Raw genomic sequence first — 27,271 nt, 5'->3', positions numbered from 1 at the left:
TGTCATCATCATACATTTAGGCCAAAATGTATTCTGCTACATGTCTTTCTTAAAAAATCCCAATACGTGTATATTAATTGGTCTGTGTGAAAGTTATAGTGTCTACAAACTATGGGATATTTGAAAATTTATAAGTCCTTATTTCTTGAGGCCCTAAATTGCCAGAACAGTACAAATAGTCCCCAAATGACCCCTTTTTTGAAAGTTGACAGTCCAAGGTGTTTAGTAAGAGGCATGGCAAGTTTTTTGATGTAATTTTTTGTCACAATTTTTTGGAAAATGAAGAAATTAAATAAAATGTATTTTTTTCACACTTACTTTTTTTTTTTACATACCATCATAAGGGCAGTATTGCATCATCATGGGATCTATTTACTTAAGCTGGGGAGTGCAAAATCAGGTGCACTTCTGCATAGAAACCAATCAGCATTCAGGTTTTATTGTCAAAGCTTAACTGAACAAGGTTAGAAGCTGATTGGCTACTATGCACAGCTGCTCCAGATTCTGAGCGAACCACCTTTAATAAATCTCCCCCCATATGACTGGTGTGGTATTGATTAGGGAAGCCGACTGGTGACAGTATGTAACAAAATTTAAAAAATATATGTATATATATATATATATATATAAAATAACAATAATAATGATTTTTTTACAGTTTCTTTTTACTTTTATTATACAATTTTTTACATACTGTGAACAGAGTAGAGTAGTGTTACCATAGTGGCACTGTACTATTCTAAGAAGGTGATTTAGATTTTTTTTTTTACATTGTGATGGCTTGTTAGAGTAATGATTATTGTAACATCAACTCCTTTAACTGTCATAAATCGCTTTCATTCATGACAGCTTGCTTACTATTGTGATGCTGTTATTGACTACAGCTATCCCATGGTACAAGGCTACTATAAGTTACCTTGTACTATGTGATAACTGTGATGGATCACAGACATCACAAGAGTAAGAAAGCTATCATGAATGAAAGCCATTCTTTACAGTTTTGTTGACATGTTATCCTGTGATCACTATGATTGGTCATAGAGATCACATAATACTATGTCCACTCACAGCAGCCTTGTACTGAGCGCCCTGGGGTGCATGCAAGCCATGCGAGTTTGCTTACATGAAAGCCATTCATTACAGTTTTGTTTACATGTTATCCTGGGATTGCAGGGGCACACTCAAGCCGCACGAGTGGGAAGATGTCCCTGGACAACCACCGAGAACTAAAAAACCACCCCTAAACCATATAATGACTATACAGTGGGCAGGAAGTGGTTGAAGAGAACGCAGCCAGTGCAGAGGAAATTTTCCTGCTACAGTATACCGAACACTTATGGCAGTTAGGAGGCAGAGGTAAATATTTGGTGAGAAAATCTAAAAAAATAACAGTTTCCAGGTGTTAGAGGAAAATAGTGAGTGAGTCAGTCCTTCATAATTCACCTATAACTGAAATATTAGTTTCACTGGTTTACATTAATGTAAACAGCTGTAAACGAATAATAAAACTGATACGAATAATAATACTACAGACAAGAACAACTACAAATTCTTAGTTCTGTGTTTTACAGCATAGCATTAATATTGGAAAAAAAGCCTATTTTTTCAGTCTTGAAATGTTATTCAAAGCATGTACTGTAGAAAAGGCAATATTTGATTGAAGATTGTAATTATTACTTCATTATTATTACAGTGCTGTTGTATAATTTTTACTGTTGATACTTGCTCTATTTTTTTCTCCTGTAATATCAATACACAATTACTTCAATTATTAATATTGTCATCATTACCAGTTTTATAATGAGAACAGAATGAAACTATTACAGCATTGACACTACAATTAATGCTCTTATTTATGGAGTTTTTTTTACATTTTATATTTCTCACATTTCAAAAATAAAACATGATACATTTCGTTTAGACTTCAGTGGGTTGGAAGTTGTGGAAGTATTGTAAAGGCAACTGACATTTCTGAAAGTTCCTTCAATGCATTCATAGAACAGAACATACAGTTCACAAAGACATTCACTTCTGGTCTTCAGATAATGATGCAAATGAAGAAATAGCAGAAGGTTACTTACTCTTTCACTTCAGGGTTCTCTGCAGCTAAAAGAGAATCAATTGAATGGAATTATTTCAAATATTACTATTCATCTACAAACATATGAAATCAAAAGGTAATATAAAAGCAAAATCTGTCTATACAAATGCAACATGGCCCTCCTATTAAAGTTGAACTCCAGAACAAGCAATTATTGTATAAAGAGGTATGTGTATTCTTACTTGAATCTTAAAGCTGTAGCTGTTGACTTTTAAAAAACAGCCACTCACCTGTCCCTCGGTCCAGAGGTGTACTCACTGCAGCCAGTTTCACTGGCCTTTCCTTCTCCCTAGCGCCAGCATCTTCAGTGTGGGCACCTAGAGGTGACAGCTTGTGACTTCACTGCCGGGTGTTCACTGCGCATGTGCGAGCAGCATTGCTCCTTGCGAATGGTCCCGTAGTCTTCTAGGACTTGTCACATCTCCCAGAAGTCTACAGGGAAAGAGGGGGGAGGACAACTTCCACTTTCGATCGCTTAGGCATTGATAGTGGAAGTGGGAGCGGCGGGTACCTACTCCTCCCCCCCACTCCCCAAAGGTGCCAATCCTTAATGGGAATCGGGGGACGAGGCCTTAAAGCTTAACTTCCCCTTTTAGGTGAAGCGCCACTTTAATATGCTTTATTTCTTCCAAGTCTGTGCATTAATTCAAGGTGAAACTTTATGTGTGTGTAGGGGCTTCCTGTAATAAAGACCAGTCACTGTTGCTCTCTCTGGATGACTGGACTTTTATCACCCCCCCCTTTTTAGTTCTCTGCAGGCAGTCTGCAGTGGGAGGAGGTGCTGGGTCCCTCCCACAGATCCGGGCTCTGTATCGGGCTATGTGCAGCCAGTAATTAAATCTTGTTTTACAAGGAAATAACAGGGTTTGCAAAGGCATTGGTGCACTCAAAGTGGATTTATATACTTTGGGCTGTTGAAGAATATACAGTAATATTACAACAGGATAAGGGTTTGTTGAAGAGTATATTCAAATTAAAGTTTTTTTGCCCCCCAAATTTTGATCCCAAGTACAGCAACTACGGAATGGCAACATCTTCCGTCCTGTCACTGATTGAGCCTCTGCTAAACCAAGGCTACTGTGTAACAACGGACAATTTCTATACCTCTCCAGAACTTTACGAGGTCCTTCTGCAGCCAAAAACGGATGCCTATGGAACTGTTTGGGCTTACTGGCGCAACCTGCCATCCATGTTTGCAAAAAACAAACTGAAGCCTGGAGAAATAGTTGCCTGGCAGATGGTGGGACAAGAAGGATGTGTGCCTAATAAGTACCATTCACAATGCCGCCACAGTGATGGTACAAACAAAAGGTGGCAAAAACATCCAGAAGCCGCAGGTTGTCATTGACTACAACAGCATCATGGGAGGTGTCGACAGAGCTGACCAAGCTATGACTTTCTATCCGGCGATGAGAAAGCAGCAGAGGAAATACTATAAAAAGATTTTCCAGCATCTTCTGGAACAGTGCTTGTGGAATGCCTATATTCTGTTCCGCAAAAACAGTGACAAGCCTGTGCTTCATGTGGATTTTATCTGGAAAGTGGCAGAATCCATTTTCCTCAAGCATCAAACACCATCAGTGTCTGTGGGTAGATCCGGACGACGTGCTGTGGGAGTTGTCAACTCAGAATGTCTGACTGGATGTCATTTTATGGACCACATCCCACCAACCCAAAAAAAGGCAGCACCTACACGGATGTGCGTGGTATGTTGCTCTCTGCGAAATGAGAGTGGAAAAAAATCCACAAGGAAATGAGGTTCCACTGTCCTGATTGCGATGTCGGACTTTGTGCAGTCCCATGTTTCAAAATATACCACACCCGTGATGTTTTCTAGAACAAAATGCAGTGTCTGTATAATATTGTTTGGACAGAGTTCCGTGTGTTTGATTTGATTACATTATTTAATTTATTATTTTTTATTATATTATAATTTATTATTTAATTTATTAAACTTTATTGCACCAAAGATGTCTACTAGACTCTTGTTTAAACAGATTTCAGTGAGTTATTCCTAAGAATTACAGGCCTACAATAAAAAAACAACATATTTCCATTGAAAACAATGTACCGCTTTGAGCACAGAAATACTGACATAATCATACTGCTAGGGAGGTTAACTAAGAGCTCTATTTGTATATTTTGTAGAAATGATTAAGTATGTGTACTCAGATCTGTGACAAGAAGATAATTTACCTTTAACTAAAAACATCCATTGTGCACAAAAATAATAAAATGTTTGTATGAAGATTATTCTTACCTGGGGGCTTTTTCTGACACATCTTGTAGATAACTACTAAGATAATAACGGCAATTACAGCTGCAACACACCCCACTCCAATTTTCATTCCTGCAAAAAAAAAAGTGTGATTAACCACTTCAATAACAGGCACTTTTACCCCTTTCCCACTCTGGGCAATTTTCAGCTTTCTGCACTATCACACTTTGAATGACAATTGCGCAGTCATGCAACACTTTATCCAAACTTAATTTTTATAATTGTGTTCACACAACTAGAGCTTTCTTTTGGTGGCATTTGATCACCACTGGGTTTTTTATTTTTTGCTAAAATAACTAAGTTTTACTAGTTAAACAGTTTCCTAATTAAGCACGTTTTTTATTCATTTCTGTTATACAATGTTGCAAATAAATAATCTTTTTTCATAAGTTTAGGACAAAATGTATTCTCCTACATTTCTTTGGTGAAAATAACCCAAATCAGTGTATATTATTTAGTCTGTAGAAAAGTTATCTCATTTCTTGAGGCCCAAAAATGTCAGGATAGTATGAAAATCCCCCAAATTACCCCTTTTTGGGGTAGAAGGTCTGAGGTATTTAGTAAGAGGCATGGCAAATGTTTTAAAGTTGTAATTTTTATGTCCAAAGTTTTGGGAAAATAAAGAAAAAACAACTTTTTTCACTTTTTTTTTTACATAATGTCACCAGTGCAGTACAGCATCGTCATACAGTGGGTAAAATAACTATTGAACAACATTTTTCTCAGTAAATATATTTTTAACGGTGGTATTCACATGAAATTTTCACCACATGTTGGTAACAACCCGTGTAAAACATACATGCAAAAAACCCCAAAACAAATACGTTCAGAAATTGAGTTATGTGTAATACAATGCATTGCCACAGGGAAAAAGTATTGAACAAGCGAACCGAAATGTATTTAATACTTCGTACAAAATCCTTTGTTGGTAATGACAGCTTTAAGATGCCTCCTGTAAGGAGAAATTAGTTGCATGCATTGCTCAGGTGTGATTTTGGCCCATTCTTCAAACCTTGAAGGTTCTGTGGGCCTCTTCTATGAACTCTGAGCTTTAGTTTTTTCCATAGATTCTACTTGATTGTGTTGGGTTCTATGCGGGGAAAACAAAGCTGGAATTTTGTAAGGGAGCATACTGACATATTGTTGGTATGAAATTCGCCAATCCAGGTCTACCTTTAGGGTGTCATGTACAAGACATACACGCAGGTAGATTTACCAAAATTTCTTTCCTTGTTATAGATCAGGTTCACCCTAATAAGAGAGGAGGGGATTCGAATAAAGTATTACTCCAACATGAGACATGGTGGATGGCCTCACTTAGAGCTTTATCCCCTCAGGGCTTAAACGACACCCTAAGTTTCAAACCATTCCTCTTGGGATTTACATCAGCAGGGTGTAAAAATGAGGAACAAACAGGTTAAAGCAGAGTTCCACCCAAAAGGGGAAGTTCTGCTTTAATGCTTTGTCCCCCGCTACCCATTAAGGATTGGCACCTTTGGGGAGTGGGTACCCGAATTTGACAGGTACCCGCTCCCACAGGTAAGTGTCTGTATTTTAAAACTCAGCAGCTACAGTTTTTGTAGCTGCTGACTTCTATTTTTTTTTTATTCAGCTGGAACTCCGTTTTAAATATTTAAAACACATATAATACACTTTCCATGAGGGGTCTCTGATTCCACTCACTGACCCCTTTGGTTGTTATGTGGACATTTATTTGACTGACTTTATTACTGAATAATCTCTCCTTTGACTACTCAAGATATTTTTATAATATAGATCTTACAGATTTTGTTAGATTATATATGGATTCTCAGTTTTATCAGTCTCTTCATCCCTTGTTGTGCCATTCGGGCTTGTGCCTCATGGATCCACATCTCCCTACGCCTACCCTACTCTCTGGCTATTCTGTCATTGTTTGGACAGTTAATATTCTTATATATATCCATAAGTGCTTCTATGATGGAATTTTGAAATATTGGTCTTTTGAATGCCAAATTCTCAGACTGACCGATTGTCCATATTGTTATGTAAATCAGATATTGTTCGTTCCTTGCATGGAGAAATTAATAACCACAAATGTAAATTTCAACTAATAACCACATATGTAAATTTCAAATGTAAATTTCAACGTTATACAATGTTGATACATATTTGTCTATGCACCACTGAGGGCTATGTCTGCCATGTCTTTCTGTTCCGCTAGGGGGTGCTGACGTGGGGTCTACTCCTTTTGCCAGCCCTGGACCAATTGCTCTCCACCTGGCACACCTAGGCCATCCGCGTCTGGGGTTGGGCCTCTTCTGGTAATGGGGGCTGGCTTTGTGGACATTGTTCCTGTTTACAAGGACCTTGCCTCTCTTTGCAGGCCCCTATCATGTGCGCCAGTGGGCCGATGTGTGATGTCATTCCATCAATGCGGGGTGGACCGCACATTCTTGGCTCAGGCCACTATGGTGCCATTTTATTTAAACTCATATGCCGGACACACTTAGACACATCTTTAATACCCACAAGGACTACAGGGCTATATTTAGTGACTAAACTGGAATAATTTTTGAAGGTGAGACCTTTATTATGGGGATTTATTGGCAATTATCTGCCACTATTACAATACTTAGAGGAGGGGGATGGCTGTATTTTAAATTATATTTAAAATTGCATATTCAATTCCAACTATATTTGTGAGTGATTTAATCTGCATTAGATTCTAATGTAAACATAACACCTCCCTCTCCCATAGGCTCATGTTCCTCCTCTTAGCCATCCTTCACATTGAACTGTGGACTTGAACTGCAAATAAGGTACATGTTTGCCTCTTACCTTTTTACTTTTAAAATATACTCTAAAAGTTCTAACCTGAGGCTAATGTGTCTCACAGTCATGAGTGATGAATGTTATAAGGTCTTCCACTGTTTTCAATATGATTCTATTCATATTCTATTTTAGCTTGGTTTGAGCTGTCTCATTGGGTGCGAGGGTATTGGGCCTCTCAGTGGTGTTTCCCACACCTTGCTATCCTGGCAGGTCTGGCAGACATTGGCAGATTGTTTTTGCGTAATTTTGGATACTAACATTACAAGTCCATGTGCATAGGATGGTATGTATTTACGTTTGCAACACAAGTTAACCATTTTGGAACAGAATGTTAAAATGTATGAGATTTTTACTGTGATTTATTTATTTTGTTATAGAAGGTATCTCCACCATCCTCCTCGCTAATACACCACTGAGGAAAGAAAATTATTCTGAAACATGTATATTCTACATGCACGAGTTCATATGTCTATGTATTCACTGTAATGTAGCCATTATATTATTATATTATTTTTAATGGACTAAATGTGTTGAATAAAATTTTCAGTACTTGGTTTCTTTGTTGATAAAGTCCACAACAATTTTGGGGGGAATCTCCATTTTCTGTATTATCTGGGATGTTGGCAAACAATTTTATAGAGCTTGACAAGTGATTACTTTGGTCTTCTATTGGATTCAAGTTAGGTGATTGGCAAGGCCATTTTAGCAACTTTATTTTCTTTCTTTGAAACCAGTTGAGAGTTTCTTTGGCTTTGTGTTTGGAATCATTTTCTTGCTGAAATGTCCACCCTCATTTCATCTTCATCATCCTGGTAGATGGCAGCAGATTTTTATCAAGAATGTCTTGGTACATTTTTCCATTCATCTTTTGTTCAATGACATGAAGTTTGCCAATACCGTATGCTGAAAAACAGCCCCACACCAGGATGTTCCAATCTCCATACTTCACTGTTGGTATGGTGTTTTTGGGGTGATGTGCAGTGTCATTTGACCTCCAAACATGGTGTGTATTATGACATCCAAAGAGTTCAGTTTTGGCCTCATCTGACCAGACTATATTCTCCCAGTATTTCACAAGTTTGTCTGAATATTTGTGCAGCAAACTTTAAATGAGCCTCAACATGCTTTTTCTTCAGTAATGGAGTCTTGTGTGTTGAGTGTGCATACAGGCCATGGCGGTTGAATGCATTACTTATTGTTTTCTTTGAAACAATTGTACCTGCTAATTCCAGGTCTTTCTGAAGCTCTCCACAAGTTGTCCTTGGCTCTTGAACAACTCTCCTGATAATTCTTTTCACTCCTCTCTCTGAAATCTTGCAAGGAGCACCTGGTTGTGGCCAGTTTATGGTGAAATGATGTTCTTTCCACTTCTGGATTATGGTCCCAACAATGCTCACTAGGACATTCAGAAGTTTAGAAACCCTTCTGTAAACAATGCCGTCAATATGTTTTGCAACAATAAGGTTGCAAAGGTCTTGAGAGAGCTCTTTGCTTTTACACATCATGAGATGTTTCTTGTGTGACACCTTGGTAATTAGATACCTTTTTTATAGGCCATCAGTTGAGACTGAACCAGCTGATAATAATTTGCACTGACAAGGGGCAGGATTGCTTTCTAATTACTGATAGAGTTTAACTTATGTCTTGGCTTTCTATGTCTTTTTGCACCACCCACTTCATTTGTTCAATACTTACTCCCTGTGTCATTCCATTTTATTACACAGCGCGTAATTTCTGAGCTTATTTGTTTTGATTTCTTTGTATGTATGGATTGCATGGGTTGTTACCGACGTGGTAAAAATTTCAGAAACTTTGAGAAAAATGGTGACGTGTTCAATACTTATTTTATGCGCTGCATAACTAGCATGGCAGTGATCAGGGACACTGACTGGTGAAAGCACAAAGAAACATTTTATTTCAATTTATTTATTTTTTAATTTTTATTTATTTATTTTTTTTTACGATTTGGCCACAGCTAATCACATGACACAGATGGGCTGTGATTGGTCCATTCTTTACCATGTGATCACCGTGAGCAATCACAGCTAGCAACACAATTGTATACAATGGATGGCATGAAAGGAAGCCATCCATTGTTTACAATTGTCATGTGATCTGCTGTGATTGGTCACAGCAGTCACATGGTACCAGTAACTAACTCCATCGGACACAGCTGGTGACAAATCGCATGGCAGTGTGGCCCCAGGGGCATGCACTAGGCGGCAATCCAGGAGGACATTGAGGTCCACCTTGATCGACAAAAGTCTCACTTGGCCGTCATTTTACTATAGGCCGAGCAGGAACTGGTTAAGAAATACTGATCTTACCATGTTTTCAGTTTCAAATTTAAACCAATTGGGTCAACAAGACTTTGTCAAGACTTCAGGAAATTCATTATGTTGTCCTCCCTGCATTATTAAATTTGGCCACTAGATGGATTCCAGAATAAATTTACTGCTTTGCAGAATCTGGAGACTGTTTAACTTTAATAAGAGCTCCCATCATCCCTCATTCTGAGAAAGAGAAACAGATGCATCCTAGGAGCTCAGACTCCATGTTAAAACCGTGGGAGAAAAAGCAGCCGTCATCCTTGCAGCACATGTTGATAAACTAAACCTACATCCCCTATAGGCAGAATCGCTGGTGAGCATGGACATATTGCCATCTGCAGCCTAGTTATATCATTGTGTTTTGTATGTTTCATACATTGATTGTATGTTTTTCCCCATAGTTTCATCCACCCTGTTTGGTTAGAAAAGCTTCAAGGTTACAAGGTTACAAAAGCATCTGCTTTTTCTTCAAACCTGATTGGACGGTTGGGCAGTCAGTCTTTTAAGAGGAATGGAGTGGCTCAGCCAATTCAGGCAGCTTAATGGTGGTGACAGAGAAATTATGGCAAGAGAACAATATAACAATGGATTCTATAGTAGAAGTACGACATGCAAGGGATAACGCATTGGTAATAATGACAGCCACAGCAATGCATATATGTATATGGAAATATACTGGTGTTGGTCATTCAAAAATGGTATAGAAGAACCAATTGGCACTATACAATAAATGATACCATTACATATAACATATCATAATTATAACAAAAATATACTAATACCAGTGACAAACTGTAAAGTATTGGGAAGAACACCCATTATACAAAAGTGGACAGGTCTCTGACACCAGGATGGACGCCACATTGTGATCAGCTTTAGGGCCATCTGTAACTGAACTTTCCTGCAACATTCATCTAGAGCTATCTCTGTTAATAATTATATACTGTAAACCTGGGTATTTGTGCATAATTGCACCAAGACTCTTGTTGGGTCCTTTGATGATAATACTTGTTTGTACATTTGATGTATGTACTATTATTAATATTTTCTTATATAAAGCTTGTATTATTTCCATACTGGTGTGCATCTATATACTTATGGTTAATGTTATATGCTGGTTGCTGTAGTTCCTCTGCCCCCAATTACTTTAATTAGATTACTTGTAAATTTCCCAGGAAAAGAATGCCCTTTGTTCACAGAGGCCCTGCCAACTAGCAAAAGTTCTAGTTCTGTTACTTACCCACAGGTTTAGTTCAATATCCTGTTTGGGGAAAGCCATTTGTAATACCCCCCCCCCCCAGAGAAGGGCCCCAACTCTGTTATAAATGACCTTTTGGTGGACTTTTCTCTAATTCTGTATGTTTGCTTACCTTTGTTACTCGTAGCAGATATTTGTTTTGCATCACCTCTTGAACCGTCAGTCTCATGGTCTTTGGAGTCTTAGAGAATAAAAAAAAAATGTTTATTCAAGTAACCACAATTTCTCAGTACATACCTGAAGTAAATGAAGGGGTTAATGTCAGGTCACATAATGTCAAAGGATGGATGTGAGGAGGTTAATGTGCAGAATAAGGGAGGTGAAGGTTTAATATACAGGTCACAACAAATCTACAGGGAGATTAAATGTACAGAAGAAGGGGGGTGGGGGTTAAAGGTTTAAAAAAAAGATTCAAGGAAAGGGTTTTGGGGAAAGGGTAACAGAATCCTCATTCTTAAGAGCTTGGACATGCAGAAGAGTACCTGACTAAGCAGAGAAAAAAGTAGCTGCTATAGCAAGTTTTCAGCTTGTCTGTATTTCTATTAGTAAAGTCTGGGGACAGTAATTTAGTAGACAGAATTTATTTTGAATTAATATATAGTAGATGCTGTGCACTGGATTGTTGCCTCCAGACCGCACTAAAACAAACTCAGACATATATTGAAAATTTGCTATTAGCAGGTTTTAGTGCACAATGTTATCTTATAAAATAACTCCAAAGTGGAACATTTCATGAAGTCATGGTGTATATTTATTTTGCAAAACAAATTGTAGTACTGTACTCTACATTCTCTACCAGATGAAGATTGTACACCTTTTCGTTGAAGTGAAGAGCACTAGAAGCTGCAACAAGCAATTCTAAACATTCTACTGCCTTCTTAGCACTTGAAGTTGCTTACTATAATTTCAGGTTTTTGTTGCACTCCTCAGGAACTGACCCAGATCTCACTATTATGAGATCTACACATATGATCGTTCCTCCACTTTCACTAAATTATGGTCAATTTAGTTGATCTTCAAGACCACCGTTCCGTATCTAGAGATTATGACCTCTGAAGTTCCAGATAACTGCTGAGGCCTTGCTCTTTTATAACTTTTATGGAATGCTATGTTGTTTCTGCTAACGTTTGTAACTGAGACCAAACCCCTCACATCCTTTCTCCTGTGCCCTTACTCCTTTTTTTCCCCCTCTCTCAACAGCTTCTTGACCCTGTTCTTTAATTTTCCTCCTCGACTGTGGTATTTCTTACCCCACTTTCTACTTATATCCATAACGCTGCACATACTGTAGGTTGTAATAACCTTTTATTGCGATTTTCTAATACATTTTCCTACTTGAAAATTATAATGGTTTAGTTGTCAGACATATACAGGTTCGCTGTTCAACCTTGCGACTTGCATTTATGTGCTTCTGTTGAGGACCTATATGTATAACCTGTATATTTGTAATTTCTGTTCTTTTCCCAATAAATACTTATTAAATGTAAAAGATCTACATTTCTATGTTAAAGTTCTCCTTTTCAACATTTTTTTAGTTAATACTGTCAAAATTGAATTGTATCTTGTGCTTAAACATAAAGATTATCCAACCTACAGTGATCACAACAGCTACGAATGTCACTAGCTTTTCTTTCTATCATTATCTGTTCACCCATGCTAGAAGGCAGCACCCTTTAGCTGTAACCTAAGAAATGAGGAATGTGTCTTTCACTGTCTTTATTGGTAGCACAAATAATCCAGCATGCTTTGCTTCATAAAAAGCTGCAGTTGAATGTCACAAAGGAATGAAACTATTATTTTTTCATAGTATATAAATGAAAATTTCTTTAAAAAAAGAGAGATGACCTTTAAAAAGAACGTAAGTTTCTAAAATCATGCTGTACATAATGCAATATTGTACAGCATGATCCGTGTGGATGAAACAGCAGCAGCTTGACTGGCTCTATACATATACAAGTATCAGTTTTATCATTTGTTTGATGTATAAATGTTTTTATTCCATCTGAAATTGATTTGTGACATGATGTCATCTATTATAGAACAATTACAAATAGGTATATAAAGCATGGAATTGACTACAGCTGATAGAAATGTTAGTTTGTTGGAGCAGAACTCATGTTATGGGTGGAATGAGGTAGGGTTCAAACTCCTATCAGTGTCTTACAGCTTTCCAGGGCTTCAGCATGAATGCTATAAGAGGAGAATAGTTTTCAAGTTTACTATAGAGAATATAGTGGAGGGAAAGTCATGCAGTATGTATCTGTCAACCAATCCCACAGCTTCCCCACATTGATTATTTTTCATGATACTATATGATGTACTGTAACAAGTGTCTCTCTGAAAAGTTTGGCCTGTCAGATGATGAGTTTCAGACTGGGCTGTAACAGTCTCAAATGAAGGAATCATCTTTGTTCTTGTGGTCTAACCCAGATCCAATTCTCCTTTAATCCATGACCCTGGATTCAGATGATGCTTACCTTCTCCGTGTTTTGAAGCTTTTTTTTGTGTTTCAATACTTGACTTTGTACTGTCTTCTTTACTAGGAACTTGTAGTAAAAAAAAAATGAAAGAATATGTAAACCAAACATTTCATATTCCTGATATATGCCTGCTGTACCATGTACTTGTATGAAATAGTATCCTGTTCTCTTTGTATTGCTTCCTTTGTTTGAAATCTCAGGTGTCCCTGCCAGTCCCTCTGCTTTCCTATTAAAATTGACTGTACTAGGCAGGACAGCACAGCATGATCAGTTCACCAGCTGTGCAGAGAAGTCAATGTGTTCTCCAATGGTCAGACTTGTGCTGACATGCCCCCCTGCATAGCCATTCACTGGGAAGATCAGTGGGCTGCTGTTTCTCCACCATCACCTCTCTACGCAGCTGAAAACAGAAGGAATGTGATCACTTATGAAATATTGGAAAAAGGTATTTATAATGTTTTTATATCTATGCACAAATGTTTTACCTTTCATTTCTATTGTAAACTGTAAGTGTTGTTTTACAAGGTGATGGTTTACATATACTTGAATGTGTAATGAAGTAAACTCATGCAAATAACTAATTTATTACAAAGTAAATTTTCAGTTTGTCTTGTTTAAAGAACAACAGTGTTCCATTGACTTTTTTGGGAATTTACTACTGGTTCCATCAGAACACTGCAAATTTATCAAATGTCTTTTTCTTTTAGCAGTCCTTTGCACCTCTTTACCCATTTTCAGAGTGATATATCCAGCACCCATGTATGTTTATAGTCAGTTGGTTGAACCAAAAAAACCAGATGGAAACAAACATAAAATGACACTGGCATAGTCCAAAAAGCTTCTATGTTTAACCCCTTGATGCCGACGTCACACAAATAAGCGGCCTCACAGAACTGGGCTTTTTTCCGTGGGGCCGCATGTTTGTGTACCTGTCTTTGTGCTGGGAGCGTGCCACACAGAGTGCTCCTAGCACAAAGACCAGGGTGTCACTGAGAGCCCCTGATCCTGTTCTAACAATCGGACCCGGGACTCCAGATTCAGGGTCACATGATTGCTGTGATTGGCTATCACAGTGATCAGTCACTGTGAAGCCCCCCCCCCCCCCTTGGTTTTTTTTCTCTCTGAATGGAGGAGAAAGATACATTGTAGAGAAAAAAAAAAACAACTGTTTGTAAAATAAATACATAAGTAAATATTCAAAAATAAAATAAAAAAGAAATAAAAATTACCTAGATCAAGGTTTCATCAGTTCATTGCCAGGGTTAGTGTTTGGGTCAAGCTCAGGATCAAAGGTCAGGATATTTTTTTTTAAATTGGTATCAGTGGCAGTTAGTGGCAGTGTGTTTTAGGTAAAGAAAACAAAAAACAAAATGTGCACTATTGTTCCTGGACTGTAATACAGGCACAAACAACAAATAACATACACATATATGGTATCGCTGCGATCGTCAAGAGCTGGAAAATTTAGTTTGGGTTGTTCTTTGGTGGTAGGTTATGGTAGTAACAAGAAACACACAGCTAAATTTAAAAAAATATATATTTTTTTACTATTTTGGGCCAGTTTTCCTTTGATAATAAAACAAAATCAGGAGATAACCATTACTATTTACCACCAATGAAAACCCAATTTGTCCTGAAAAAACGCGGTATAATTCACCTGGATGTACAAAGTAGCTGTGATGATATGTACGGTTTTAGTAACACATGTCAAAGTTTTTAAATTTTACATAGGCTTTAAGATTTGTTTTATCCTTAGGCGTGAAGGGGTTAAAGTGTTTGTAAACCTCAGACACGAAGTATGAACAAAGCATATCCCTCTATAGTGTGTACTTTTTCTCAATCCAGAGCACTAAGTGGCATTTCTGTATGCTGCTTTGTTCCTCTGCTATCAGCATGAATCACTTCTGACAAGTTTTCCTGACACCAAGAGAAAAAAAGGTGAAAGGGGAGGAACCTCCAGCACACAACCTATGATTGACTGCCTCTTTTCCTGTGTGCTCTGTGAAGGGGGGGTGTCCTTCCCTAATCAGCTGCCTCTGTTCCTGTGTGCTCTGTGAAGGGGGGGTGTCCTTCCCTAAACATACCTGACTTGATGGTAAGCTCTGCAGAGAGTAACTTCAGCTCCTCAACCCCTGCTTTCTGAAATGTTGCATCATTAACAGTTGTAGAGAAGAGAAGGCTGCAGTACAATTTATATAGGAGATTTCTTTAATCTCTGTGTATAACCTGAGGCCAGTCACTTCATTGTGTGTATAAAAGGGTTTACAACCACTTTAACCATTTAAATGTGATCATAAGAACTTATGATCTATTTCAACCTTTTGGGGTTGTGTATCTGAATGGTGACTTTATGCCACCTAAAAAACTTAGCTTGTCTAACAGAACTGATTTTCTGTACAAAGAGAAAAAAGTATTATGTTAGATACCACCACACCAAAGCAGTGAATATATAAATTTTTTAGAATTCCAATGAGGGATGTTTGCCATTTCTTGAAGCCTTTTAATATGGCAACAGTACCTTCAAAAAAGATTAGCTCCACCACCCACACTACAATGATTGTTTCTAGCCTCCGGGTCCCCTGCAAGGTGGCTGCCTTGCTGCTCACTAAACACAGACGTTCGCCCACTCAGCAAGAGTGACATTCAGAGAACACTGCATTTTGATATGAATTTACCTACTCCGTCTCTCCACCTCATCCATTCAGAGAATGTTGTGCATTCATCGGAGATCACTGTAGTAGTGGCACAGACATATTTACATTAGGTAGCGCTTCAAAGTATACCTGGGAAGTGTGGATCAAGTGACCCTTGTACCAAGCAAAGTCACCAAATACTGCAAAAAATATAGTTCCAATGTTTTTTGATCACTGGTGAAATGTAACAAATGGGTTCAGAGTTCTACTCCACAAAAAGACTCAAGTTGTACTTGGTGTGATATGGTGTCACCCAAAAAGGCTAAAGACATACCTGACTTGATGGCCAAACAATCCTGGAACTGCCAGTGCCAAAGAGGGGGGGCAGGTTGATTGTAAACTGGTGGTCTTGTAATGCAGTGAAGACAACCAAATCCAAATGGATTACAAAGGAATGTAAAAATTACCATACCTTGAATTCAGCTTTAAGGTTCCCTTTTTCATCACTTTTTTATTTAATGCTGCCAAAATGTAATTTTGTTTTGTGCCTAAACACGATTATCTAACCTATGGTGGCCTTAAACAGCTAAGAATGCCACACATTTTTTTTTCCACCATAATTTGTTCACATATGCTAGAAGGCAGCACCCTTTAACTGTAACCTAAGAAATGAGGAATGTGTCTCTTACTGTCTGTATTGGTAGCACAAATAATCCAGCATGCTCTGCTTCATCAAAAAGCTGCAGTTGAATGTCAAGGAATGGAACTATTATTTTTTATTCATAGTATATAAATGAACCTTTCTTTAAAAAAAAAAGAGAGATAACCTTTAAAAAGAATGCAGCTTTCTAAAATCATGCTGTACATAATGTAATATTATACATCATGGTCGCAATGGAAGGTATAGAAGTAGCTTGGGTGACCATATGCATACACAAGTGTCAGTTTTATCATGTTTTTTCTTTGTAAGTTATTTGATTCCATCTGAGATTGTTTTGTGACATGATGTCATCTAGTAAAGAAAAATTAAAAATAGGTATATAAGTCATGGGCTTGACTACAGCTGATAGAAATGTACTTTTGTTAGAGCAGAACTCTACTGAAAGCAGATTTCATGTTATGGGTGGAATGAGGTAGGGTTCAAACTCCTATCAGGTTTTACAGCTCTCCAGGACCTTAGCATGAATGTGAAAAAGTGAGTTTAGTTTTCAAGCTGAAGCTTATTATAGAGAATTTAGTGGAGGAAAAGTCATACAGCACAAAGTATATCTGTCAACCAACCCCTCAGCCTCCCTACATTGATTCTTCATGATGCTATGTGGTGTACTTTAACAAATTCATGTCTAACTAATTTGGCCTGTCAAATGATGAATTTGAGACAGGGCTGTAACCCTCAAATGAAGGCCCTGTCCCTGTAGTCTACCAAATCCAATTATTTTTTAATCCATGACCCTGGATTCAGCTGATGCTTACCTTTGCCATTTTTTGCAGGTTTTTGTGGTTCAACACTTGGCCTTGTAGTTTCTTCTTCTCTGGGAGCTTGTAGTAAAAAAAAATGAATAAGTAATACAGTAAATATATGCAAATAACTCTAATTTATTACAAAGTATAATTTAAATTGTCTTGTTTAAAGAGGAACAATTTACCACTAGCTTTTAGGGGAATTTACTATTGGTTCTATCAAAAAGAATGATGCAAATGTATCACATGCCTTTTTATTTTAGTAGTCCTTTCCACCCATTTACCCATTTTCCAATGTGATATAGAGTATCTGCATCTGTTTCAAATCAGTTGGTTGAATCAAAAACAGAGATGGAAACAAGTATAAAATTACACAAAAATGCTCTATGTCTAACTGTTAAGATCTGACCATAAGAACTTATTTATCTCAACCTTTTGGGAATGTGTATCTAAATAGTGACTTTATGCCACTTAAAAAAAACTTGATGACAGTTTTTCTTTACAAAAAGAAAAAAATACCACCACACCAAAGCAGTGTATATGTACATTTTTAAACTCTGATGAGGGATGTTTGCTACTTGTTAAGGCCTTTTAAAGCGGAGTTCCACTCAAAAGTGGAAGCTCTGCTTATTTCGCTACCCCCCCCTCCACTGCCATATTTGAAATTTTTTTGGGGGGAGGGGGAAGCAGGTATCTGTTTTTGACAGGTACCCACTCCCACTTCTTGCTCAGTTTTTCATTGCGAAGTGAGCAGGAAGTTCGGCCTCCTCCTCCTTCCCACAGTCTTTTGGGAACTTTCACAGGTCCCAGGAGACTTCCGGACCAATTATGAAGCGCAGCTCGACTCACGCATGCACAGTGGGCACCAGGCTGTGAAGCCGCAAGCTGTCACAGCCTGGTGCCCACAGTTGAGATGCCAGTGCCTTGGAGGAAAGAAGGGTAGCAGGGACCGTGTGGGTGAGAACATCGCTTGACTCCGGGACAGGTAAGTGTGTGTTTTATTAAAAGTCAACAGCTACAGTTTTAGTAGCTGCTGACTTTTAATAAATACAAAAATGGCTGGAACTCTACTTTAACAAGGCAACAGTGCCTTAAAAAAAATGTCCTCCACCACCCACACTACAGTGATTGCTGCTAGCCTCTAGGTCCCCTGCCAAGTAGCTGCCCCGCTGCTCACTAAACACAGAAGTTTGCCCACTCAGCAAAAATGCCATTCAGAGAACACTTAGCATTTTGTCTGTGAATGTCACCAACCTGCCTCTCCACTTCATCCAATCAGAGAACATTGTGCATTCACTGGAGATCAGAGTTGCATACTACAATCATTTTATTTTCCATGGGGATCCCACAAGAATGGCACAGACATACTTACAAGTGGTAACACTTCAAAGTATACCTGGGAAGTGTAGATCAAGTGTCCCTTGTACCAAAGAAAGTCATCATATACTGCAAGGAATATAGTGTTTATTGATCACCGGTGAAATGTAACAAATGGGTTCAAAGTACAGCTTTAGTCCATTTGTGGAGTGGAACTCTGTGGACATTTGTTATATTTCAACAGTGATCAATAAACATTGGAACTATATTCCTTGCAGTATATGGTGACTTTCTTTGGTACAAGAGTCACTTGATCTACAGTCCCCAGTTATACTTTGAAGCACTACCTCTTGTGTTTATATTGTGTTACCAATTTCCAGTGGTTGGTCAGCTGCTGAGGTTTGGGGGACCTTTTAGCCTCTGGGAGATCTCTGATGGACAGTGCCTGGACTTACAGTATTTGTTACAGACATTCACATTGGTCCAGCAGTAACCAATGTAACTATGTAAAAATTACCATACGTAGAATTGAGCTTTAAGGTTCTCTTTTTCATTACTTTTTTAGGTAATACTGCTATAATGTCATTTTGTTTTTTTTACTTAAACATAATGATTATCTAACCTATGGTGACCATAAACAGACAAGAATACCACAAGGTTTTTTTTCACCATAAGTTGTTCACATATACTTGAAGGCAGCTCCCTTTAGCTAGGGCCAGATTTAGATCTTGGGGGCCCAAGTCACTTCAGGTTCGGGAGGCCCTTGATACACGGAGTTGGTTTACATTCTCAATGACAGTCACATTTTTAAAATGTGTGACACAATATCATTCTGAAGTCATGTTTGCACACACACACATGCAGTCATAGGCCCCCTTTCTTAAAAGTGTAAGCTCTTTATGTGTGGTTCACTTGAGCTGCCAACATTTGTTTTTTTTTTAAGAATGACATTTGTTTTTTTTTTAAGAATGACACAATATACCAGTCCAGATTAAAAACTTCTACATATGATGGTAGGCAACATGTTATTTTCTAGGATACATGTAATAAAAAATTTAAATTTTGTTGTTATTATTATATTTTATTTTACATTATTTTATATTATTTTTACATAGAAGGAGGACCCTTCTGTCGAAGGGGTCCAGGGCAGTTTCCCCCTTTTTGCCGCCTTATAAATCTGGCAATGCCTTTAGCTGTAACCAAAGAAATAAAGAATGTATCGTTTACTGTCTTTATTGGTAGCACAAAAAATCCAGCATGCTTTGCTTCATCAAAAAGCTGCAGTTGAATCTCAGAAAAGAATGAAACTATTATTTTTTATTCATAATATAAAAATGAACATTAAAAAAAAAAAGATGACCTTTAAAAAGAATGCAACTTTCTAAAATCATACTGTACATAATGTAATATTGTACAACATGTTCCCCATGGAAGAAATAGCAGCAGCTTGGCTGACCGTATACATACACAAGTATCAGTTTTATAATTTTTTTTTTTTTGCTTTATAAGTTATAATGAGGTAGGGTACAAACTCCTATCAGCTTTACAGCTCTCCAGGACCTCAGCATGAATGTTAAAAAGTGAGTTTAGTTTTCAAGCTGAAGAGGAAATATCATACAGCATATGTCTGTCAACCAACCCCTCAGCTTCCCCACTTTGTTTCTTCATGATACTATATGGTATGCTTTAAAAAATGTCTGTTTGAAAACTTTGGCCCATTAGATGATATGAGATGGGGCTGTAACAGTCAAAAATGAAGATCTCAGCCAGTATTAAACTAAATAAGCAAATCTGTGCAAATACCTATAATTTATTACAAGGTATAATTTAAATTTGTCTTGTCTTTCCTGCAATGATCAGACTCAGGGGTGGACTGACGATTTGGAAACTCAGGAACTGCCCGAGGGCCCGGTGTCAGTAGGGGGCCCCATGAGATGCCCCTGGTACCTTTTTCATAGGCTTTTTTGAGTTTGGGCAAGGGCACAGGGGCCCCATGATCCCCTATTGCCAGGGGCCCCATGAGTTGTCAGTCCGCCACCTGATCAGACTTGTGCTGACATGCCCCCAGCACAGTCATTCACTGGAAAGATCAGTGTTCTGCTGTTTCTCCACCCTCACTTCTCTATGCAAATAAGAACAGAGGAAATGTGATCACTTATACAAAATTGGAAAAAGGTATTTATAATGTTTTTATATCTATACTCAAAGGTTTTACCTTTCATTTCTATTTTAAACTGTATAGGTGGTTTTACAAGTTGATGGTTTACATATTCTTGAATACATAATAAAGTAAATAAGTAAATTCATGCAAATAACTATACTTTTTTACAAAGTAAGATTTAAATTAGTCTTGTTTGAAGAAGAACAGTGTACCAAAAGCTTCTATGGGAATTTACTACTCGTTCTATCAAAAATAACAATGCAAGTGTATCATATGCCCTTTTATTTTAGTAGTCCTTTCCACCCATTTTTCAGAATGATATACAGTATCTGTGTGTGTTTAAAGTCAGATGTTTAAATCAAAAAACAGAGATGGAAATAAAAAAAATACAGTAGTGTGGTCCAAAAATAGTTTATGTATAACTATTTAGATCTGACCATAAGAACTTACAGTATAATCTATTTAAAACTTTTGGGGTTGTGTATCTAAATGGCCACTTAAAAAAAACTAAGCTTGTCTAACAGAACTGTTTTTCTTTACAAAAAGAAAAAATATAATGTTAAATACCACCACATCAAAGCACTGTATATGCACATTTTTTTAAACTCAGACACTTACAGTTAATGAGGGATGTATGTCACTTCTTGAGGCCCTTTAAAAAGGCAACAGTGCATTCAAAAAGATCCACTACCCACACTAATCTTATTGGCCAGGCGTGTTTTTTTTCAGATGGACATTTGCTGTGCTAAATTCAGCTCTCCATATATTCATATGGTAAATATATTATAGTAAAAGTGCTTAAGTATTTTAACAATATGTGTTTACATATTTAAACACTACTGACCTGCCAATGGACTCTCAATAGAATATATGGAAAATTCATTTTTGCAGGCATCAGAAGAAACATGTCAGCAAAAATAAGCTCAATTTGTTACAATTTTAAATAATTTGAGGCATAGTTATAGAAGTAAAGGACACAATATTGGCCAAGTACTCAACCCAAAATCATTTTAGAAAGATTACTTCTTAAATGTAAATCCCCCCCACATAGTGATATATTTGCTTACCTTGGGTACCTGGAGTTGTTGTTTCTGCACCAACACTTTGATCTTTTGTAGAAAAAAAAGCAACATAATATTTGTTCGGGAATCTATAATGTTTTATGAGAAACACACAACATTCTTCACATATGTACTTGTTGGGTTTCATTTAACAGTCTTTGTCCCTTATTTATGTGTATGTACTAGTATGTACCTATGTATTAGTATGTGAAAAGACTAGAAATGTTTAGACAAAGACATGTTTACTGCAAACTATTGAATAAGCCAGTTTTATTAGTCTAAAGCCCAGTCTATTTTTGTAACCACTGAGAATTGACTATAAAAGCAGTTCTCTCCTAAACTGGGTGATGAACCCAAATGGGGTCCTTGGTCTTTTGAGTACAGTTAAGAAGGGTTACAACCTTTCTCAGGTTTTTATTTTTGTCTTCCTGAAGGGAGAGTCCCCCTTACTTTCTGTTTCAGGTTGTCACCAGGATTGGGAGTGAGGCAGACACCTCTCTAAAACCTACACAGACATCAATAAAAAACCTGACAAAGGCCCCAACACATCCTCATTTTATCCAAAAATGAACTACTGAAGTTCCATCTAGGGATGGCTTTAAACAAGCAATGTTCCGAAGTTCAGTTTTGACATGTTAACAATCTATAAATATGAATGGTGGAACTTGGAAGATACCTAACATATTTCATGATTGCTATGCCTGATTGTCAAGCTTTGCTGATTTAATGACAGAATTAGAAGATCAGTAAATGATATTCATGTACTAATGACAAGGTAAACCTCTACATCTCACAGTCATTTAGAGAGGTCCCTGGATTTTACCTATTTCAAAAAGCTAGTAATTCACTAGCTAGTAAAAATTAATTATATCACTCTCTTTGCTACAACTTCTCCCACTTAGCTTTAAATGACCAGTTTACAACTTCTACATATACTATAGACACAATATCTGTAATGATTACATGCACTGTTACTACATTATAGTTTATCTTTATAGCTTATTTTTCTTGATATTTTCCTGTTATATGACCAATAATGTTCCCTTAAAGTGGAACTTCACCCTAAAGCGGAAGTTTTGCTTTATGTCCTCCTCCTCCCTATCTCTAACATTTTTGGCACATGAAATGTTTTTCAGGGAAGTGAGTACCTAGTTTTTCCAGGTACCCGCTCTCATTTCTGCTGGAATCACGTAGGCGATGCCACCAGAAGTTCTCCCAACCTAGCCCGAAGAAAAATTATTGAAAAGTTTGGAAAAAAATTTTTTCTTACTTTTTGTTATAAAGTTTTGCAAATAAATAATCTTTTTTTATAAATTTAGTCCAAAATGTGTTCTGCTGAAGTTATTTGGTAAAAATAACCCAAATCAATGTATATTATTTAGTCTGTGTGAACATTATCGAGTCTACAAAATATGTATAGCACTACCCTTGTGAGGACTGCTGTTTTGTCATTATCCCTAAGTTTCCCTCAGCCCAGCTAGGCAATAGGTATTTTCCACACAGACTTGCATCCAAAAACACTGACTAGTCCATTAGCTTGGTTTTGTTGTATTATGAGGAGAATTCAACTTGGATAGGGAAATAGGGATTATGGGATGCTCAATTTGGCTTGAAACCATGGAAGGGTGGCACTTCCCTCCTATGTACTAAATCAGATCCTGGACTGTTATTTTCCTGAAAGCTGTCAGTCATTGTGGATCAGTAGCAGCTGCCCTTTACTGGCGAGGTACTAGCAGTTCTTCAAAAATCACTTTACTTCTTGTAGCTACATGCAGAGATGTCTTCTCTCCCTCTCCAATTCTGTCCTCAGAAAGCGTGCTATATTTGGCAGTCTTTCCCTTGTAGATCCCAAAATGTGCTGCTGTACTTACACTGTCCTCTTTGCTCCCTACTGCTCCAGGCCTTGGACTGTGATACAGTCATAATCTCTGTGTAAGCAATCATTTCTAACTGTGTTTAGCATCATTTATGATGCCATTGTTTACTACTGTGATTGATGTGATTTGCCACATCTATTACATGGTACAGGGCAGCTCTGATTGACCCTGTGCCATGTGATCACACAGAGATCATGGTAGTAAATAGTGGGCTCATAAATGAAAGTCATTGTTTATTACTGGTGTGATCTGTGTTCACTGTGGTTGGCCAGAGCAATCACAAAGTACAGGGCTAATCAAAGTGGCCCTGTACCCTTATTCATGATCTGCTGTGTATGGTGAGCACAGCAGTCATAGATCGTGCTGCTGCGCACTCCTGAGAATGTGCATGAGCCCCGATGCAGGAGGACATACCAGTATATCCACCCATATTGGCAAAGTCATTTATCTGGCTGGACAGGAAGCAGTAAAGAAAAATAAATATACATAATCATGTAAAGTTGTTCTTGTTCACTCTCTTTCAAGCTAAATTTCACTCATATATAATTTTTTTTAGCTCTGTAATCATCAATGCATCATTAAATGTATTTTTTTAAATACAAGCAGTGTGAATTTATTTTAATTTAATTTTACATCAAATGCAGTGCCAAAATTAGGAGTGGGAGAAACAGCCCAAGGAACCAGTTAGCTGTGCTCTAGTGCTTATGTTCTAACAAGGAGCGTGCTGATAGGAAGAGAGGAGAGTGAGGTCATCAGTCTGCTTTCCATTTTACTCTTCATTTGCAAGCTGAGCCAGAGATACTTGTAAATGTTACTTAACTACAGCAGAGAAAAACCATTCCTCTTGCCCTTCCAGACAGGACTGTGTTGAGTGATAGGGCTTTTTATTCTCAGAGCTGGATGGTGAATTCTTTGGCAGCTTAATTACCCTCAAAAATGTAGTTTATCTGCATATTTGGCCGCTCCCTGGAATTTAGGCAAAATAATGCAGTTGAATCTTCATTACAAATAATGTATTAAATAAAACAAGTGTAACTAGTTTAATTGGATGTAATGCCAGTCTGTTGTTATCATTGCACAGCAGCACTCAGATGGGAAGAGGAGGGGTCAGCACTAGGAGCCAATCATTCTCTGTTACAGTGCATAGGTGCTATCAGGTAGTATGTTGACAGGATGAGAGAGTGACCTTACCAGTAGGCTGCAACCCGTTGATTGGCCAGTTGGCTACTTGTGGTTATCTTTTAACAAGCATTCTCGATTAAGCTGTTCTGCAGCTTTAGTGGAAGTTAGGAATCAAGCATCAGTCTGGCAAAGGTGACTGGATTACAAAACTGGCTGCATAGAATTATAAATCGGTTGACTGGTGAAACAGTGCTCATTGCTACATTTCAGCTTGTATTTAGCCTGTGGGTAAGCTTTATCGATTCTTTATGATAGTAATGAGTGAGATGAACTGATGAATAAAATTCTTAATTTACCAAATTTCCCTTAGTCATGGATTGAGATGAGCTTGGATTTTTGGATAAAAAACATACCCATGCAACCATGGATTATACTTAGTTTGTCCAATTTATTGATATATGCGTCTTCCCAGCTGAGCTTTGGGGAGAATTAAAAATACCCTTGCTCCCCCTCACTACAGGGTTCCAAAAAGAGGCAACTTTATTTACCTTACCCCTCACTCCCCCGGCAGCCGGCACTCCGGTTTGTGGGTGGGTCCTTAGCATCCTCACTTACAATGTAAGACTGATGGTCCTCCATTGTACTTGATGACCTCAAAGTGCAACTGAAGGGCAGAGCACTGACAAGAAGCAACTTTGGGGGGCAGTAGTTGCATGGAAAGGAGGAGACAAATGGGAGTGAGGGATAAGGTTAGGGATAAGTTATATGGATATGTTTTTTTATCCAAAAATCCTAGCTCATCTCAATCCATGACTAAGGGAAATTTGGTAAGTTAAGAATTGTATTTATCCGTTCATCTCACTCATCACTATCATAAAGAATCAATAAAGCTTACCCACAGGCTAAATACAAGCTTAAATGTAGATATGAGCACTGTTTTACCAGTCAACAGATTTATAATTTTTTGTTTGTTTTTAGTTAAAGGATAAGTTCACCTTTTACAAAAAATAATAAATGCACATTTTTTTGCAAGTAAAAGAATGTGCATTTATTATTTTCTGTTTCTAGAGCCTCTAAAGCATTGCGCCAGTGATCAGAAGATGGCTTGTGTCATGCAGGTCTTCTGCAGACTTGGCAGTATATCTATTGATTCTTCCTGTCAGTATATCTGTTTGCCTGTACATCACATGCAGGTAAGCAGAAATACTGACAGGAAGAATCAATGAACAACCACAGTGCTTCACAGGGCAATGGTAGTTGATTGAGAACTACAAGACGACAGCCACAAAGGCTGTCGGGACTTGTAGTTCATTCATTTACAAAGGGCAGAGCCCTGCACAGCCACATTTTTTTTAAAAATGTGGAGGAAGAGATCTTGTGCTAACTGTCACAATGGGGAGGGGAGCGGGGAGGTGTGGGGGCTGGTTATATGGCTGAATATGGGTGTAACATGTTATGAAAGGTGAAATTATCCTTTAAGCTACCCTAGCCAACAATGAACATTTAACCCTTATAGTGAGGGGGGAATTCTATTGGAAGGATCGTTTTTGAATTTGCCCTGGAGTTTAGCTTTGACTATGAGGAACTGTCCTTACTTACTGAGCATTAGATTTAAATAGAACTGCACCCTTTTGTCAAACATGATTTATTTAGGGAAGGGTATGGATACATTTTGAACACATTCAAGTTTTTTGTAGAATAGCTCATATCTAGACTCTCTGGCACCCCTTACCACACGCATCATCAAACCCAGACCGCTTCAACCCTGGCAGACCGACAGCACTAAACGCCTCAAACGTCGCAGTCGTGCACTGGAGAGACTGTGGCGCAAAACCAGGTCCCCTCATACATTCTCCATCTACAAATCTGCATTTCTCACCTACACCTCCTCCCTCCACGCTGCCAAGCAGGCCTACTTTGTTAACCTGATCAACACCCTCTCCTCCTGCCCCCGCCGACTCTTCTCCACCTTCAACTCCCTGCTCTCTCCCCCCCCCTCCTCCACTCAGTACCTCTCTCACCGCCCACGAGATTGCCACCCATTTCCACAACAAGATTGACGCTATCCGTAAGGACATCGTCAACTTGCAATCTACCTCCCCACCTAGCCTCCCCACCCCCGTCACCCCTTCATCTCCCCCCTCCTCTGCCCTCACAACCTCACTGCCCCCCACCTCTCCCAAGGCCCCGCCCACCATAACCCCCACTGCACTGCACTCCCTCAGCCCTGTCACTACTGAGGAAGTCGCCAAAGTCCTCTCAGAAGCCCGCCTCACTACCTGCCCCCTGGACCCTATCCCCTCTCAACTCCTCCGGTCACCCCCCGCCTCCTTCATCTGCTCCCTCACCCACATTTTCAATCTCTCCCTCTCTACTGG

General features: G+C 38.2%; 1 protein-coding gene across 1 annotated transcript in view; it reads right to left on the bottom strand.

Moving 5' to 3' along the window:
• Positions 1 to 27,271, bottom strand: part of EMCN (endomucin) — a 172,255-nt gene that overhangs the window by 15,582 nt on the left and 129,402 nt on the right. The window contains exons 6-11 of the mRNA XM_089680549.1: positions 21,901 to 21,942; positions 17,368 to 17,433; positions 13,259 to 13,327; positions 10,894 to 10,962; positions 4,362 to 4,451; positions 2,082 to 2,106 (exon numbers count right to left, since the gene is read on the bottom strand). Coding sequence (XP_089536675.1) covers positions 2,082 to 2,106; positions 4,362 to 4,451; positions 10,894 to 10,962; positions 13,259 to 13,327; positions 17,368 to 17,433; positions 21,901 to 21,942 — 361 coding nt within the window. The remainder of the gene's footprint in view (positions 1 to 2,081; positions 2,107 to 4,361; positions 4,452 to 10,893; positions 10,963 to 13,258; positions 13,328 to 17,367; positions 17,434 to 21,900; positions 21,943 to 27,271) is intronic.

The sequence above is a fragment of the Staurois parvus genome, unplaced genomic scaffold, assembly GCF_062004578.1.
Source record: "Staurois parvus isolate SC_StPar_1 unplaced genomic scaffold, SC_StPar_1.0 ptg000244l, whole genome shotgun sequence".
In the NCBI taxonomy this organism is placed as follows: Eukaryota; Metazoa; Chordata; class Amphibia; order Anura; family Ranidae; genus Staurois; species Staurois parvus.
Note: the sequence above shows the minus strand (reverse complement) of the source record. Positions and strands in the feature narration are given on the sequence as shown.